The sequence below is a fragment of the Aythya marila genome (genome assembly GCF_965140915.1).
Source record: "Aythya marila genome assembly, chromosome: 19".
Lineage (NCBI taxonomy): Eukaryota > Metazoa > Chordata > Aves > Anseriformes > Anatidae > Aythya > Aythya marila.
In genome coordinates, this window is record NC_139060.1 from 11,621,469 (window position 1) to 11,640,459 (window position 18,991).

At 38.2% G+C, this 18,991-nt stretch overlaps 1 protein-coding gene across 1 annotated transcript in view; it reads left to right on the top strand.

Annotated features, from left to right (window-relative positions):
• Positions 1-18,378, top strand: part of LMX1B (LIM homeobox transcription factor 1 beta) — a 106,270-nt gene extending 87,892 nt beyond the window's left edge. Inside the window, exons 3-8 of the mRNA XM_082775334.1 lie at positions 9,415-9,647; positions 13,316-13,494; positions 14,500-14,577; positions 14,981-15,047; positions 16,025-16,186; positions 17,981-18,378. Coding sequence (XP_082631460.1) covers positions 9,415-9,647; positions 13,316-13,494; positions 14,500-14,577; positions 14,981-15,047; positions 16,025-16,186; positions 17,981-18,138 — 877 coding nt within the window. The 3' untranslated portion in view covers positions 18,139-18,378. The remainder of the gene's footprint in view (positions 1-9,414; positions 9,648-13,315; positions 13,495-14,499; positions 14,578-14,980; positions 15,048-16,024; positions 16,187-17,980) is intronic.
• The last annotated feature ends 613 nt before the right edge of the window (positions 18,379-18,991 follow it).

Consider the following 18,991-nt stretch of genomic DNA (forward strand, 5'->3'; position numbering starts at 1 on the left):
TTTTGCTGCCAGCTTGTGAAAGACTTTCCTCGTCCAGAAGAGATTGTTGTGGCTTTCCTGGGGAGGTGTGGTTGCTATAGCAGGGAGTCACGCCTGGGTATTTTCTCAGACCCTACTGAGAATGGGCCAAAAAAGAGCCGAAGAAGAGTAAAACTGGGGATTAAAAAGTAGAACAATGGGAGACAGGAAAATAGGAGTGGGAACAAATGGGAATTACAGCACCAAAAATAATGCAAAGTGACAAAAAGAGGAAATAGAAAAATAATAGCTGACAGTCTGACTGAAAAGAGAAACACTACAAAAGAACAATTTATTTTCAAGAGGCAAAGAAAATAAAAGGGCATTTGGGAAATAAGACACAGGCCAGTGTGTTAATTTTTTAAAAATTATTATTATTAATTTATTATTATTCTTACTGTGTTGCAAACATATATGCATCAAGTATTAAACAAAACTATTCCCTTTATTCCCTTTCTATATCCATCTTTTTACTACAATCTATTTATCCAAAACAAAATATTCCTGGATTTTTAACTGTGTTTACTTATCTGCTGTTAAATGATATTTCTAATACTGTCTATCCCTACAGACTAAGTGTAGGATAATTCTGGTCTTTCCATATAAAATATAGATGTTTAGATAATAGCAGAAGAGAGCCAGCTCTCCACTCAAATTCTGTTCTTCAACGATTCCCAAAGGAATAATTGCTTTCAGGGAAATGCCAGTGGGCACTTCTTTTTGCTGCTGTTTACTGGAGACAAATTCTTCAGTTTCTGCCATGGCAATGCCCCTGATATAAATACCTGGTCCTGCTGCTGCAGGGGCTTCAGCCTCTGCCATCATTCCACCACAGTTACATCCTTAAATTGCATTTGCCAGCTCATGGATATGACATGAAGAGCTTATCTTTAGGATTTTCAGATGCTGCATTTTGGTCCTAAACCCCTTTGCACTACAAATAAAAGACAGACTAATTATGCAGACATCTGAACTTTTTCATCTCAGTAAAGGAAACAGAAATTTTCATTCAGACTAAGGTTTGTCACATTGCAAATAAAATTTAAAAAGAAGCCAGTCCCACATCTAACAGCAAATCTCTCTGAATGCCTTTCCTGCACCCTACTGCTTTATATATAAGAGAGGCTGGGAGATGTAACAGATGAAACATTTTGTTTATGAAGTGTCTATGTTTTGTTTTATTTCACATGTTTTTGCAATATAGATAACAGATTACACCACAGAGCTCTCATTGCCTTGTGCAATAAAGATACTATAAAGCCTTTCTGGGTATTAATAATAGATAGTGTTGATGAGTTTGGAGAAGCTGGCAATAGACCCCCCACTGTAAAGACATTAACACCACAGGACTAAGGTATCTTTCCCTTGCAAATCAGTTTCTAAATTGGCTGTGCTGATGGGTTTGGGCACAAGCTCTTGTACAGCATCAGTGCAGCAGGCACCGGAAGTTACTTTGTTTTGTTTTGTTTTGTTTTGTTTTTTACTGGCAAATGATGTTTCTTCCTATTAATGCTCTTCGTTGAGAGGAAAGGCCCTATGTAAATTCTATCCCTAAGTTCTTGCCAGCCAAGAAATAACTTAGAAACTACATTTGAATTGCTTTGACATTACTATTTTTTTTCTTTAAAAGTGAAGGCCAAAACAGTGAATCACCAACAGTACAGTTTCCCTGCTTATAGGCCCTTCAGCGTCAATTTTCATATAAAATTATATTAGACAAATTTCACTTTGTTGTTGGCAATGTAAATTCAACAGAAACTGTAAATTTAGTATGCTACTTAGAGAAGAAGAAAGATAAGACTTCTCATCAGACTAGTGAATATTCAATGCACTGAAGAAAGTCCTCACAGATCTGTTTTATGAAATAAGGCCTCCACTGTACACAGTTGAGCCATTTCACGCACTTGAAAATCAAAGAAGTTGTAGAGGTAGGGAATAAAGATGGATTTAGTTTAATATGTGTAAATAACTGAATGTGAATCCAAAGAAAGAAAAAACGTAAAAAATGCTGGTTGTCAATAATGAACTTGCTCAGCAAAGATCCAGCATAAATAAAAACACCCCAGCACCTATTACGCTTTTGTAGCACTTTGATATAATTAATGTTAAACAAAAGCACAACAGAAGCCTGTTTACCCTGTTTTTAACTCAAAGACAAAATAACATTATTTCCCAAATGTTTGCGCTGCATAAAAGTATAATTCTAACAAAATCATCATATTTGTTAATGTATTAGGCTTCTAATTGCAGCCCTGACTTTACCAATTCAGTTGGAGCCCTTAACTTTTATAACAGTTTATATTCTCCAGAACAGATTAGGAGAAAATTGCAGCCATAATCTGTACAGTGCAATTGCCATGCTATAAAGAGGAATGGGAGAAGCTGGGAAGAGCAATTGGATTCCCAAAGGTGGAGCACAGTAGAGCAATATCAGTGACTTTGTAAATGAAAAATTGTTTTAATTCCCTTCTAACAGCAATAATTCGATTCTTCATAAATTTTTCCATCAAAGTGTTGTAAGGAAAAATGCTATAAAATAGAGCTGCATGGCAGTGATAGAAGGCATTGAACAAAGTGGTCAATTAGGGGATGAAAATTAAGCAAAGAGAAGAATCCATTCTGTCACATTCTGCTTGAAGCAAGAAACTCCTCTGCACTTTACATTTTATGTTTTACTTTATAGTTAAGGAAGATGCAACTTTTCCATTCATTCTGTCCCTACTTCAGCAAGTTGCCTTTGCATGGTGATGTTGAATTACAGGTATTCTTACATGTTTTACTGAATCCATTAGTTGCATCTTTTTAATTCATCTTGGAACTGTGAGTTCAATCCTGGAGCCATCAGCAGGAAGAGCCCGAGGGGCCATGGAGTGCACCCTCCCTCTGCCAAGGGCTGCAGCTGCAGAGGGGGCCAGGCCTAGGCTCAGCACCTTGCGTGCAGGCAGCAAGCAGTGGCCATGCAAGGGGCAGCTGTAGGGAGAGGAAACTCACCTGGGTGGGAGAGTCTTCAGCAGCTGTGCCTTTTGCAAGAGCAGAGGCTGGTGGTGTTGCTGGTCCAGCCCATAGTGCTGCAGGGCACAGAGGTTCTTGCAATGCTGTCATCCCAGTGCCCAAAGCCTTGGCAGGTCCTGAAAATGGACCAAATTCTGTTCCTGTTCACACAAATGGGACCACTTCCTTTTATTCCAGTAGGAAAGAAATCTCAAGCAGAGGGTAGTATTTTAGTTGCGTGTCTTATGCAAGTCATTGTGTGGGTCAGACCAGCTGATGAAGCTGCCAGCTGATGAAAGTTCAAGGGACCAGTGTTCAGTGTGCAGAGCACCACAGGACTGTAGCTCTCTGGTAACACATGGGCTCAAGCTCCTGCCAGCCTCAAAGCACATGCATGCATAGCATGGGACTGCGTTGTCTCCATCATTATTTTATCTGCTAGGTTACTTTTGGGTGGCAGTACAGCACTTCATGTAAAAATACAGGTCAAATGTTCATGGGAAAAAAGGTACCTCGGTGCCACATTTTAATCAAAGTATTCACTTGCACACTGTGAAGCATAGCTTTAAATGCAAGTGTTCATCAGTAGGTGGTATTCTTAATACAGCACCTGTGGATAGAGGCTTAATAAAAATTTTCTTCAGTCTTCCATCTAGAAAAAGGTGGTTTTTTTTGTGCGTATGTTTTAGGTTCTCTCTCTATATTACCTTTTTTCTAGAGACATTTAAATTTTCCATGTTTGTACATTTTATTCATTATATTAATACTCAGTGAAGTGGAATTAGTTTTCTTTTACTGAAGATTAATCTATGAAGTAGACTTTAATAAACTATGTAATTATTTTTTCTGCTATGATTTTAATCATATTTAAAATGAATTTTTATTTTTATTTTTTTCCCAAAGCATAAAATTATAATATTTCTGTTCTACTTTGGTGCACTCGAGATGTTTTTAATGTTCAGAATTTAGTGTAGCCAAGCAAGTTTTTCTTTTTTTATGTGCACCCATGAGTTGTAAGATGCTACAGAAATGTTCAAGTCCTATTCTTGAAAAAAAACATGCATAGGATTTCCCCTTTCCATGTCATCTAAAGAACAAAGAAGTATCAAAATGTTTTTTGAAGAACAAGTAATGGATGTCATTCATTAGTAATTTAATTTCTTCCCTTAATTAAACTTAGTTTTGTGAAAAGCATAATACATTTTACTTCATTTCTAACATACTTTTTTTACTATTGACTACTTCTGAGTGCCAAGTGAACTCCCAGTTGTATATATAGGCATGATAGGGATGTCATATACCAGCTATTATCAGAAAGAAAAGCATCAGAGTTTAAGACCATATCTACAATATTTACAAAAGCTTATTACCATCATCTTTGCATATTTATTAAGTAAAGAAAAGGCAGGTATCTGCTGTGGTTTCTTGCAACACATAATATCAGAATAATGCAAAGGAAAATGATTTAACATTTCAGTTAGATGGCAGCATCTGTCCTCTCACATATATCAAATTTGACTTAATAACTTCCTGTTTACTGCTTCATGGCAGAAGTCCAGTAAATAAACAACCTGACTGAATTAGTCTATTTTTATACCTCTGTTCTATATAACAAACCTCTTGAACCACACTTAATATGAACAGCAAATTTCATATTGTACATTGATATCACTCAGCACAGATTAAATTAGTTATAATAAAACAATTAAAATGTATTTGCCAACAAACAGGAGGAAATGAAGGACCTGTGTGAGCAATAGAAAGGTAAAGGGTGGGATATTTGGATGTTATAAGAGTAAACAGCAGAACAGTGATTTTCAGGAGCATAGCAGGGTCAAACTTACAGCAAGATAGCTACGCAAGAGATAATAAATCAGTAGTACATACTAAACACCAGATGGTTGTGCCCATGCAGGAAGGCACAACGGATCATGTAACTGTGGTTGTTCCTAAGGATTACTGATTCATCCTGACTTCACAGGGATATTCTACCAAATAAAATCTTTATGGCCTCTTCCGCTTGTGAACATTTTCATCTACTGTTTAAAGACAGGACCACATGTCTTACTGTTTTCATTGCCCCTAAAATATATGCAAAATTAATTTGGTACGTTCACGCAGTTTAAAATAGTGAATATTTTTTGATATCTAGTACTGTGAATTTGCTTCACAGTGATTGTTTCAAATACTTGAATGGACAAACAGGCCATTGTTCCAGGCTTTAGCTCAGCTGAATCCCCTAAGTATTTCAGGCATAGAGACAAACACACTTAAAAACTCCTAAACTTATTGAGTTGTCTTTCAAAATTGTCCAGGCAACAGAATTTATTTATAAAACTCTTGCAATCATTGATTCAAAACAAGGTTTTCTTGTTCTGCTTTTCTCTTTTGTCCTCTTTGAACAATTTTCTTTGGAATGTTTTCGTTGTGCTTAGGAGTCAGAGATTTCCTGGGGCTTCTAATAAAGGCATTTGATTTCCACTCTCCACATACTTTAACAAGTCCAAGGATTTTGAGGTTTGACGTTAACTTAAGAGAGCTGGAGATAATCAGCCAGGGGGGGTAAAAAGCCAGAGTTATGCAAATTATTTGTAAAAAAAGTATAGAAAGTAAAAGAAAAATTTCTTTAAATATGGTTAAGTAAGACAGTCTTTGTCTCAGCGCATAATATCTGCATGCTCCCCATCAAATGTATTGCTTTGATTAAAAGCTGCAAAGGGTGATCTGTAAAGTATTCCTGCTATCCTACACTTCTCAACAGGTTTATTACCATTCGTTTATAAAATGAACAGTCTAATGAGCAGTGTTTTAGGTCACAGATATCAAAGACTGGTCATTTGTCAAGATTAGTTTCCTGTTGTGAGACTGCCTTGTGCAAAAAAAAAAAAAAAAAAAAAAAAAAAAAAAAAAAAAAAAGGTGCATAACCCTGGATTACTTTCTGGAAGCTGAAAAAATACCAATAAACACTTTATAAGGTAAATTAAATGAAAATTTTATAATCACAGAATTAAATCCACTACAGTTCAATATCTGTGACTGCATGTTATAATGCAGACAGTATCTGAGTACAGATTATGATATTTTATTATGTTGACAAAGGACAATTTAGAGATATGAAGTTCATGTAGTATTGTCAGACAAATATAACTGTTAATTTGAATGATTTAATACTACATTGACAACTATGTAATTCTTTATAACTAAAAGACTGCATTTGGAAACATTACTGTGGAAGCACCACCTTTCTAGCAATAGTCAATTGCCAATAAGTAACATGAACTATATTCTATTTGTGTTGGCCATCTTTTACTTTGAGGAAAAAAAGAGAAAAAAGCACTTCATAAAGCAATATAACATAGAAGACACTACTCAGGTAAACAACACACACCATAGCACAAGGATAAGAAGAAAGAATGTTTCTATGTTCCACTTAGAAGAAAGGTGAAGGGGCAGTGTATGCCTTCCTACTTAAAATTATTTCTAAACATATTATGTTTATGTTTTGAATTTAATTGGATGGTGGCAGATTTTGCAGTTTGCTTGGGAGAAAACTGAAGGCTGTTGCTGTCTTAACTATTGCAATACACCATTTATTGCAATATTCGTCCAACCCCAGCTTCAGAGGCCCTGAACCACTCACATGCTGTCCCCTCTGCAAAAGAGCTGTAGCAGGCCTTCTGTGCCCTGGCTCCTGCAGCATTTCCAAGGGAAGGTGCCCTTTCTCCTGCACTCAGGTGGCAAAGCAGGAAGGTTTCTGTCTGCTAGCTGCTTTCTACCTGGGCTCACCTTGTGCTGGGGTGCAGTCCCATGGCTGCCACCCACACAGGGCTGCCTGCTGGTCCAGCAGATTTGCAGTATGGATGGTTTGGCCCAGAAGGACTTACTGCGTGATCTCTTGGAACCAGCATCTCTGCTAGTTTATTCTTTCAAAGAGAAAAAAGTCCTTATGCTTTCAGTATCTGTCAGAGTCTGGCTTCTGTGGTCTGCCTACAAAGGAGCTTGGTGGAGCAGACATCCTACATTAACTCTTTCTGTGGAAAGCCTCCGTATGAAGTACACTGATCACTCAGCATTATTTTTATTAATAGCATGACCACAGTGCTGGAGTTTTATCATCATTATCACAGCAGTATCACAAAGAGTTTTAGACAGATTACAGTGCAGGATCACGGTCACTTTCTGAAGTTTCTTTCTAAGATTTCTCATACCAAGAGCACTGATTTGAAATGCAAATGAAGTCAGGAACCTGGAAACTGTAGAAACAGAAATGGCAGCAGCGTTTCTCAGTCAGGCTGTTACATCTGCAGCCCATCAGAGCTGTTACCACATGTAGGGTCTGTCCCATCCCTCCTGATAGCCATCCATTGAATTTTACTGAAGCGTACACAGGTTAACTGTCACCCTAGTATAAATGAACTGATGCCAGTTAGGGGAGCCGGATGCCTTCACACCAGATTTGCTAATCTTCAGATTCTTTAAGTGTGCTCCATCATCACAACAGTCTTCAAACAAAAGATACAAGCTTAATTAAACTGAGTCAAATAGGTTTAAGCAGTTAAATAGAAACAACTTTTTTTAAGTGCTTAAAATCTGTTTGCTCTTTTTTTCCCATTGTATTTTAATCCTTTCAGATATGTTATTATGCATAAATAGAAATACTTCCTGCATAGGAATTTGCTAGCTAAGACATTGTAATATTTTTGTGATGCTTACTAGTTAGAACATAAAATCATATTTTCCTCTTATAAAGTTTGTATGTAAGAGCAAAAAAAACCAAACATATAGGCAAATCCAATAGACTGCAGGAAATCAAATGGCCTATATACCAGCAGTGGCTGTGGGTCCTGCACGGCATCAATTTTCCTTTAATGGATTTAATTCATTATGTACCCAAAAAGGAGTTGCTAAGTGTTCCTTGTATGACTTGTGCAATGCATATCTGTCATGTTGTAGCTGTGATTGTGCAAAGATATACACCAAACCAGCAAGGTTAATAGAGTAGATCTCTTTAATCAGATCAAAAGATACAAATGTAAAAAATACACAATGTCTTGGGCATTCCACCTTTCTTTGAATGCAGTATGCAAATGTATTTACATTTTCTTTTCCCTCTTGCCCATTTTGTGACGCTACGCTTTTCTGAAAAGCTAGTGGTTGCCATTTTGCTGTATTTTCTCAGTGCAAACAAAATGGAAGCTTTGGAGAACTCAGTAGCTACCACAGACGGTGCCTTCTAAAATTGATGATATTTGCCTTTTATTAAAAAAAAAAAAAAAAAAAGTGATAATTTTGAGGATGAAAAAGAAAGCAGCATACCTCATCCTAAAAGGTAGAATCTCCTTTTTCCTGTGAATGCATTGGTGCAGTTGTGTTAATTTTATTTTAAAAAATGTAAATATTAATGCACCTTGCACTTTGATGTATTGCCATAAGAGACACTGAATTTCAAATTACCAAAGCCACTATGTGATACAGGGACATAACTTAGCTATTCATCTTTATTTGAAGCAGCCCTCTTCCGAAAAGCTCACTTAGGGAGATTCCCAGTTGCTATTAGAAAAGCAAAATAAAATTAATCTAAATCATTCAAACTTTATCTTAGAAAATTAATGATGGATGAAAGAGGGGGTTAATAAAGGTTTAATAAGAACTAGTCTGGAATATAGCGTATATTCCAGAGCCTGTGATTATAGTGGTAATTTAGCAGATTGTATCGCTGCCTGTCTCTGCCAAAGGATGTTTCACACCATTTAAAATGCACAGTATTCTCTTTGGAGACAGGTTGGTCTGGAATAACTCAACATCCAAAGAAAAGCCATGTTATTTCACTCCTCTCTTTATCAATTGCATGTGTGTGATTGCATGTGTGTGTCATCTTCTGCTAAGCATTAGCAATAAGCTTCCATGCTTTTTTCTGTGTTCATCTGTTAACCTCCTCAGAGACAGACGATACCAGAAAGGGCAAGTCATGAAATCTATTCAGATTAGGTTAAAATGCTGATGTCAGAACTCCTGTGTAAATATATATATATATAAAACAAAACAAAACAACAACAAAACAAACAAACAATGGAGATCAGCTTTTTGTTTTGTTTTGTTTGCCTTCTTCCAAAAAGTAAATTAAAGTAAATTTGGTTTTGAAGAAAGTTATCCAAACTCTGAGAGCACCTTAATGTTTCTTATCTTGAAGAGGAACAAAACAGTGAGACAAATCTCTAATCCAAAGTGACTGACACTTGAATAAAATGCATGCTTACAGTGTTTCCAAGACTAAGGATGCAAGTTTCCCAGTGTACAAAAGTATTAGGCAAGCTGATCTGTAGTTAAGTTGAATAATTTGTTGTATTTAAATTCATGCAGTGTATGATCTGACATTCTCTTTGACTTTACTGCCTTTCTTACAGGCTGTTTGCTGCCAAGTGCAGTGGCTGCATGGAAAAGATTGCCCCAACAGAATTTGTGATGAGAGCCCTGGAGTGTGTTTACCACTTAAGCTGCTTCTGCTGCTGCGTTTGTGAACGACAGCTGAGGAAAGGGGATGAATTTGTTCTGAAGGAAGGGCAGTTGCTCTGCAAAAGTGACTATGAAAAAGAGAAAGACCTGTTGAGCTCTGTCAGCCCAGACGACTCAGACTCAGGTGAGCTTTCCCACTTCTGCCCCAGATGGAAAAAACACAAAGGTTTGTAGAGCATTTTTACAGAGAAGTATATGCATTTACACATCTACTTTCTCTATATGCAGATGCCACCCATGCAAATGACATCTCTTAGCAGGCACAGTTGTAAATCCCTAGTCTGTTCTCCTTAACTTAATTTGCTGCTCTCTTAGTAAAGGACAAAAGTTTATTTATTTTATTTGTTTATTTATTATATTTTGGAATACTCTGAAAAATCATGTTTTCTACTTTTCCCATTTTTGTAGCTTATTGTTGAAAGTATATGTGCAGAAGATTCCCTGAAATCAGAGCAAATTTTAGGTGGAGGAAAGTATGCCTACACTTTAAACGAGGTCTTGGATATTTGAAGTCAGTCTGATTCACATACTACAATCTCATAGAAAAACACAATCTTGACCAAAAATAAATAAATTCTCTCTTCAAATCACAGGCACGAACTTTAAGGGAAATGACAAGTACCACATACACATACTGAAAAGAATCTGAAAGAAAAAAAAAAAAAAAGGGAGAGAGAGGAGAGAGAGAAACGGGTTTGTTCCAGCAATAGCATGAGTGGTGCAGACGAAGCCACTATGGCTCACACAGAGAGGATGTCTGCATATCAATTCCTGTTAAGGCAGGCAAGGAGACTCACACACACACAAAATAAAAAAAATGCAGTAACTTGGAGACCATCTCTGAATGATTTCAAGTACAATATTTGACTCTCCTTATCTCCACCCAGACTTCTTTCTGGTAGTATGTCTCTTCCATGCTTTCTGATCATTTGTGTTGTACATGTTATTTTGTGTTTGAGCTTTGTTCTTGTGTAAACATAGAGGCAGTCTACATACTGACACAGGATAGCTGCTCTATGGTTTGTGTGCTACACATGGTACAGAAGTGAGGCATGCAGAGCTTGCCTGTTATGGATTGTCAAGGATGTCTCCTACAGGTCCTACACTGTTCCTGATGAGTGCAAACTAAAGGGGTTCAAACTGTCCAGGTTCCAGGGATGACAGGTTCAATACCTCACTAAAATGCACTGCTGCTAGTCTACAGTGTGAAGTAACCTCTCCCTTAATGGGGACCTAGGGTTTGAACAGTATGATTACAAGCCTGCACCACCTGGCCTGAGGACTGAGGCACCATACTGTGCAAAAAGAACTTTCACCTTTTCCTGAAGAAGGAAGTAGAGTCCTCACAACTGACAGCAGCTGATGGGTGTTTTCCCCAAGTTCTCTGCAGCGAGGGAGAAATAAATACTTCCTGTCCTCCACCCACTTCCTAGGGGAAGTTTTGAAAGGGTGAGAAAAGACACTTGCTGTCTATCTGGGGCTGAGAGCACAGTAGTTCACAGGATAAACACTTCATGTACTGGATGTGGGTTCTCCAGTCCAAAATCCAGTGTATCTGGCTGCTGTTACAGTGAGGACTGGGTGTGAAGCTCAAGCATTTCCAGGAGAGACAGGATTCCTCCTTCCTGTGCTGTGTATACTCACGAAGACTGGAAACTTTGCATTGCAGTGTGCTCTGGCTGAGTTCAAGACTAGAGACAGTGTGTATGTAGACTGCTGCCAGTCATCGTAATTGCTCATTTGTTTCCCAAGAAAATGTCTAAGAAAATCAACAATTACCATTCCATTAAGCGTACAAATAATACAAATGTTTCCCTGTAGTTTGGGAAAATACATTATTCCAAATTCACTAGGAATGGTAATTATATTTAGTCTCTAATCTGAGAGCCATATTCACCACATTGCTCAAATTTATATTTTTGTGTCATGAATGCTGTAAGACAAAGGTCACTGCTGATTCAGCAGGATGTGCAGGATCAGAGCCTTTCTAAATCTCATGTCACAAGGTTTGTACTTTGTGAATCTTCCTGAGGTGTGTGAGTTTCCTACTTGCCTTTTAGTGTGTTTTACCATCACCAGCTTCAGCAACCTGCTGAAGACTGTCTGTATCCAGACAAACCCCTTCGAGAAGACCAGTGAGCAAGGCTGTACCCAGTCCTGCAGTGATGAGTGTGGTAATCCTGCTGCTGCTCTGCTGTTCTTGTCAGCAAGTGTGAGTGTGCCACGCTGGGACTGTTGGTTGCTGTTTGCCAGCTGCCTCTGAGGACTACATCTGGCACAGATAGTCCTTTACTACTAGATTTTATGTTTTGTGATCAGATGGGCAGTAAGATGCCAAAGCAGTACAAAATAAATTTGGTTTCAACTTCATTTTCCCTTGGCACAAGGGTTAGTTTCTTACTCCTGGATATGCTTTTTCACCATTATTCTCTGTTAGCCAAGCCCAAACCTGAAAAACAAGTTAACAAATTAAATGGGATGTTTCATCTCCCATTGTCTAATACATTGAAAACATAGATCTCACAAAAGCCTGTGTGAGAGCAAATGATCTCACATACCCCTGGCTGAGTATGTGTCCTTCCCCAATCAAATATTTATCCATTGGACACAAAAGTAACCCTCCAATGAGCAATATTAATCCTCACAAACCTTTCCTTAGAAATGGCATGCTCAAAAGTTAATAATGTCATGGTTATTAAAATGACTGAACTTCTCTTTAATCATTAGGAAAAAGATGCTTATTAAAGTAAAAGGTGATTAGATTGCTAGGTACATAATAATCAGACCTTAAAATGAATTAAAGTCTAATTTGTTAATTCCCCAAACGCCATCTTTGAGTATATCAAAATTGCAGCATGTTTCTTAAGGCTGAAGTCCCTAGAATAGTGTAATAATGTTTTCTGGAAGAAAAAAAAAACAAACAGTAGTCTGGTAAAATAAAATATACCACGTTGAAAAGTTTTTCACATTAGAATTCATACTTACTCTTCAAACTTTACCACTGAGATTGAAATTTCCCAGTACAATACGCTAACATGCATCATATCACCAGATCATAAGAATATTTAGAAACTAACTACAGAAAATACAAATAATCTATTTATTCTACACAAGCACATCTATATTTATTTGTATTTGCCAAGCAAGATAAATTTGTGCATGTACATGTAGACACATTGTAATACCCAGAGAAAGGATACTGATGTTTTCCATGGGATGCAGAAATGAGAGGGCAAAGAATATATTTAATATTACCTCCAGAGCTTCAAAATATTCAAAACAATAACTGGAATCTATGCTATATTTAATGAAACAGACCTTAAGATATTTTGGGAGTATTTGCGTTTACACTGTTTTGCTTCCGTAGCACCTCTCTGAAACTAGTGCTCTAGGAGAAGATGCAGCTATTCTGTGAAAGGAAAGTGTTGGAAAGCTAGTTGGTGTGGTTGCAACAGTGTCAGCAGGTGAGCGTAGATCAGACCAGGAAATGCTGGAAGGGCACCAAGTCTATCAGTGCCCAGTTCCTGAAGCACATTCTGAGTTTCCACCCCCTGATTAGTCCCATGCCCTTAATTTAAACTTAAGCTCATTCTTCTGCTTTTGTGAAATTTGATTTAGGCAGTGTACACACATTTAAGAGAATTTAAGTAAATTTAATTCTTCAAATAAGCATAGGATAATAGTTGAACCTGCTGACAAGTTTGCAGCTGAAGAGTAGTTCTCATACATGTTGTTATCTTGGTGGAACAAGCACGGTTCTATATTCTTTTTTTTTTTTTTTTTTCTCACCAGTTAAAAGTGATGATGAAGATGGAGATGTTAAACCCACCAAAGGACAAGTAACCCAAGGAAAAGGAAGTGACGATGGGAAAGACCCAAGGAGACCTAAACGACCAAGGACAATACTTACTACACAACAGAGACGAGCATTCAAAGCATCCTTTGAAGTGTCTTCCAAGCCCTGTAGGAAGGTAGGTGCATCATCAGGGGCCACCAGTAAGTACTGACACCAGGCCGTGATGGTGACAGGGTTAGGCCACAGGTCCACACAGGCCCCTGCCCCTTCCTGGGCCAGCATCAGGTATCTGTGGTAAATGTAGAAAACCGGGCCAGCATATGGCAGTACTCACCCAAATTCCTTCTTATCCTTAAGCAGTTAGTAGCTTGGGATCAGCATAATGTTATTTCTGGGTACTCAGAATGTAACTGAGACCGATTCCTGTGGAGCAATGCTGTTTGCTTCTTGTAAAACATGTAGTAGTCATGGACAGCCAGAGCCTGGATAAACAAGGGTCTTTGTGTCCTTCTTTCCACCACAGAGGGAATCACTGTCCAGCAAGATGGGTGCAGAATCCTAGTCCCACTACTTGTCCTTCCAGTCCTGTTTTTTTATGAAAATTAATCATGGTGTTAATCTCAGTTACAGCAGCTAGGGAAAGGTATGATAAAGCTGATGAAAATCAAATCTTGGTGAAAAGCCACCTAGGTAACATTTCCTCCTAAATTTGATTGGGAAAAAATGGAGTCAGATCCCCAAAATTGTCATTGTTGGAAAAAGTAACTTTCTCTTGCAGATGTACAAAGTATGTCTCTCAGGACAGTGCAATGTGCCTTGTTGCCATTTTAAAGTATCAAGTTCTACTTAAAAAATATGAAAAGTGTTCATACTAAATTTCTGATACAGAACTCATTTATGGGTAAGACAAAAATCATGAAATGAGTTAATATAATTTTACACAGCTCAGAGCATTTGTTTAATACTTGTTAAACTGGTAGTGATATGAAGGGCAGAACTTGCACAAACTGCAAAAATATGAGGGATTTTAAAAAATTAATTCTGTACCTGAAATTTTTATTGTAAATACAAACGTCTTTCTCTTAACATAACTTACTAGATGTATAATAATAATAATAATAATAATAATAATAATAATAATTTGAAAAAAAATTATGTCATTAAATTTTTCTTCTTTTAGGTCAGAGAAACACTAGCAGCTGAAACAGGACTCAGTGTGCGAGTTGTCCAGGTCTGGTTTCAAAACCAAAGAGCAAAGGTAGGTTGTTTGTCGTGTTTTGAAATGTAGAATACAAATTGTCCTGCAACAGAGATTCCTTTCTCCTCCCTGAGTTGTTGTACATATCACAAAGATCCTAGGGACTAAACTATACACATTTTTCATTCTCTGCTTTCTACATCCATAAGAGAAGGGCCACTTTCAAACACAAACATTGAGTTCTTGTCCTCAAAGCAATACAAGGTTGGGAGTAAATTTTGCATGCAAATATGAAGTAGAAACTGAAATGTTTAAGCTTAGAAAATAAACTGAAACCACAGTGATGTATGTATGAATATAAGTGGTCTGTATTTATTGACTTAATATTTGCAAAGAATTTTGAAAGGAAAAAAATATTTCATTCAGACCCATGAAATTGTTCTGTTCTTCCTCTTTTATTCAGATGAAAAAGCTAGCACGAAGGCATCAGCAGCAGCAGGAGCAACAAAACTCCCAGCGACTAGGGCAAGGTAGGGGATTTGAGATGGAGGTAAAGCAAGGGGAAAAGAATCTTCAAGATTTCTCAAAGTGCCATTCCCACATGGGTGCATAATGTCTTGGAACAGCCATACATGGCATTCACAGCTCTGTAGGTAATGTGTGCCATCATCTGTGGAAGCACACACAGCAGCTGTGTCCAAGTGCTTGCCACGGGTTATCCCAAAGTTCTTCCATGGGGCCAGACCCTGGAAGTGCTTACACAGAAGCTGTTACTACCTTCCTAAAATAAATATGCAGTACAGAGGAGCTTTCACTGGAGGAAATCTCCAGGAGGCCCACTCCAGGGAGATCCCACAGTTAGCTTTATTTTCTCATGAAAAAAGGGAACCATGAATGGCCGGGCATCTGCAGACTGCCTGCAAGGGCATCAACATTGCTGCTGCCCTGCTGTGCCCCAGATCATTCGGCAGGACTTGCACAGAGGTGCTAGGGCTTGTCCTGCTGCTTCATGGATGCTGCTAAGGAGCAGCATCTCAAGGCCTTGCAACCTCATATCCTCTTCTTTACACAGAACATCAAAACTGTCCTGGTGTTCAGGATCATGGTCTGTGAGCAGCACATGGGGCTGTTCTGCATGCTGTCAAGGAAGCACTTACTGATTGCTCAACATGATATCCACTCCAGCTTAGGGAATCATTGTACCATTGCTGCATTAGCAGTATTAGGCTGGCATCAACAGGCATTAGATGTTATAAGGGATATGCCAGACACAGGAGACTTTGGGAAGTTATGGTCAAGCACCCAGGAGCTCCATAATTATGTAGTCAGAGATTACAAGTCTTTCAATTTACTGTTGAGGGTTGTACTCTCAGACAAGATTGGGAATGCTCCTCTGAATAGCACCTAGCTGTATTCCTTCTGATCTCATGTTCAGTAATGCCACCAATACTACTGTCTGCAGCCTCTGTTGCTAAGCAGTGACTGTGCCCTCCTGTGTCTTCTGCAGAAGTAATGTCTAATCGAATGGAAGGGATGATGACATCTTACACACCACTTGCACCGCCACAACAGCAGATTGTAGCAATGGATCAAAGCAGTTATGGCACAGACCCATTTCAGCAGGGTCTTACCCCTCCACAAATGCCAGGCGACCACATGAATCCTTATGGTAAGGCACGCATCATTCTGCTGCATCAGAAATAGCAGGGTTCATATGCAGGTTCATACTCCAAAGGTTCAACAGAGTTACTTGCTTTTATAATTTTTTTTAATTTTTTTTTCTGGGATTTGTACCAGGGAGTTTGTACCAGTCAGTTTTGTGTGTATGTTTTCATGTACACATAAGTGGGTAGAAGAGAGCTTATCCCAGGCTCTGGACACCCTTCAAAACTACTTCAGAGTATAGTTTTGATAAATGATAAAAACAAGCATCAGTACCTCTCCAGCTCCATTTTTTTTAAATCACTATCCAAGACATCTAAAAATAAACAGAGACAAATTGTATCTCCCTCACAAATTTTTCCCCTTCCTAGAGGCTCTGGGAAAGTAATGCTTTGAAAAGTTGTCTGCTAAGGATAAGTAATCTATTTATTCCAGAATAAATGACCACCCCTCTCAGATCCCTCAGATTGGACGCCTGGATTTGTTAAAGAGCAATTCTTGAGCTACTGAGAGGTATATCACCACAGGACATTTCTCCTGCATACATAGGATATTCTCTGTCCAAACTCAAGATGATGTTTTGGTTTGATAATTTCCTGCCCATACAACATCAAGTGAATAGGTACGCCAAATGCATCACAAGCATTAAATGCCTAATAATTGATCCTGGACAATTGCAATGTGGCATTTAAACAAAACTTAAGAGGTTTTCTTGGACTGTGATTATTGGCCTTGCTATTGCCCACAAGGGCCTGTTACATCAGACTCATTTGTATTGACCAGGAGTACTTCATTGCAGAGTTACATGTGCACATCACTTTCATGAGCATGAATTGCACAGACCAAGAAATCTGGCTTGGGTCTGTGTTATTACTTTTTTCCACTGAGGCAAGTCCACAGTACACACCAGGCAATTTGGTAAATACTGTAAGGAGCTGAAGATATTTGAAGTGCAAATGAGCATTAGACAGCTTGTGATTTTGTTGCTAACAATGTGCTTGGCAAATTCTAAGCAAAACTCATTTAGAAGCATGTTCTGTGTTTCAAAACCAATGCAGGATTTAAAAGAAAGCCATTTTAAATGAAGGCATAAGGAAAAAGAACCATTGTAACACTTTCCTAAAGCTCACATTACTTGAGCTAGAGCTCTTTCTGGTACCTTAAGATACAAAGTAAGCTGAAATTCTAGTTGCTAAGGGAAATAAATGGTGCTGTGTTCCAAACCAGCCCCCAGCGAGTGGAATTTTCTGACAAGAAAGCATGTTTACAACTGTAGCTCATTTGAGGCCAGGGAAGTTGGGCCTCCTCCTGGGTCCCGTCGTGTTTGTTGACCTGCCTTTTACCTTGTGTGTAAATGAAGACCATTACTGGTTATGGTCCTCAGGCTGCTTTTTCCTGTTGTTGGGCTCTCAGCGTCTGGTCCTCCTTTCCTCCATGGAGCCCCCACAAGTGCTGAATCCCAGCTCAAGGAACGCCAGGGACCTTCTCCCCTGTCACCGTTTGCTTACATTGTCAGCCAGGACTTGCTTTGGTACTGTTGACTGGGGCATAAACTAGATACTGGTAGTTTTATGCAGTTTTCTGCACTTCTAAGTGGTATTGCTGACAGTTGAACTTTGCAAGTTGATTGCTAGCCTTTCTCTTTATAGGTCAGATGCTTAGAGCCAACTTATGTTAACATGCCAAAACAAAACCAGGAGCATTCCATTTTGCTGCAGTGTGCAACATATGAGCATCCATGTGTACTATGTCCTTCTTTGACTGCACAGAATACCGCTTAACATATACATTTCATTTACAGGAAACGACTCAATTTTTCATGATATCGACAGTGATACCTCTTTAACTAGCTTGAGCGACTGTTTTCTTGCCTCTTCTGAAGTTAACTCCATGCAGGCTAGAGTAGGAAACCCCATTGACAGGCTGTACTCTATGCAGAGCTCATATTTCGCCTCATGAAAATAAAAGAAAACAAACAGCCGGCGTATATTTAGCCAGTGACTTTTTCCAGTGCAGACTCTACAGCCATATGTTGCCCAGCTCTTCCTTCACAGTGACTCCTGCCGCCTCTGGACTGCAAAGAGCATTTTTAGGAAGACTATATCTGTGTGCATATATGTATGTATGTATATATATATGAATACCTACCTAGTTACATACATACATATATAAACAAAACACATCCACTGGTCCCATACCCTTGATGATTCCCAACTTGCACCAGATCAAGAGAGAAGCGTGGAAGGACAGAAGACCCTGCTCTTCAGCAGCCTTTTTTTTTTTTTTTTTTTTTTTTTTTTGGTTTGAGCTCATCGATATAAAGGAAATGGATTTTGCAGAAAGCTAGACCTTTTCCTCCTTTCTCTCTCCCTTTCTTTTGGATGTTTAATTATTTTTTTTTTTTTTTAAGCCACTGATACTGACATCAGTCAACCACATGAAAAATAAATCAAAGAAACTGGAGATTCCTCCCTTTTCTTACTGCATGATTCATACTATGTTGTGGATAAATTGCCATTTGAACTGTGAGAAGTTAATGTAAATGTGACGTTCAACATTTGTTTCCTTTCTACATTTTTTTACATAATCTAGATCTGCTGATTAGTTTATAGCCCTTATACATATGATACTGAGGAAACTGGTTAACAGTTATATTTATGGAGAAAGCCAGTGATTTTGTAATAAGAAAGGTCTATGACTCTGGAGAGGAGATGCATGTTAGGGACAGAGGCATTTAGGTTAGTATTGATCTTTATTAATTAAAACTAAAGGTGCTTACAAGACAGAGTTTTATTTATTATTAATTTTTTTT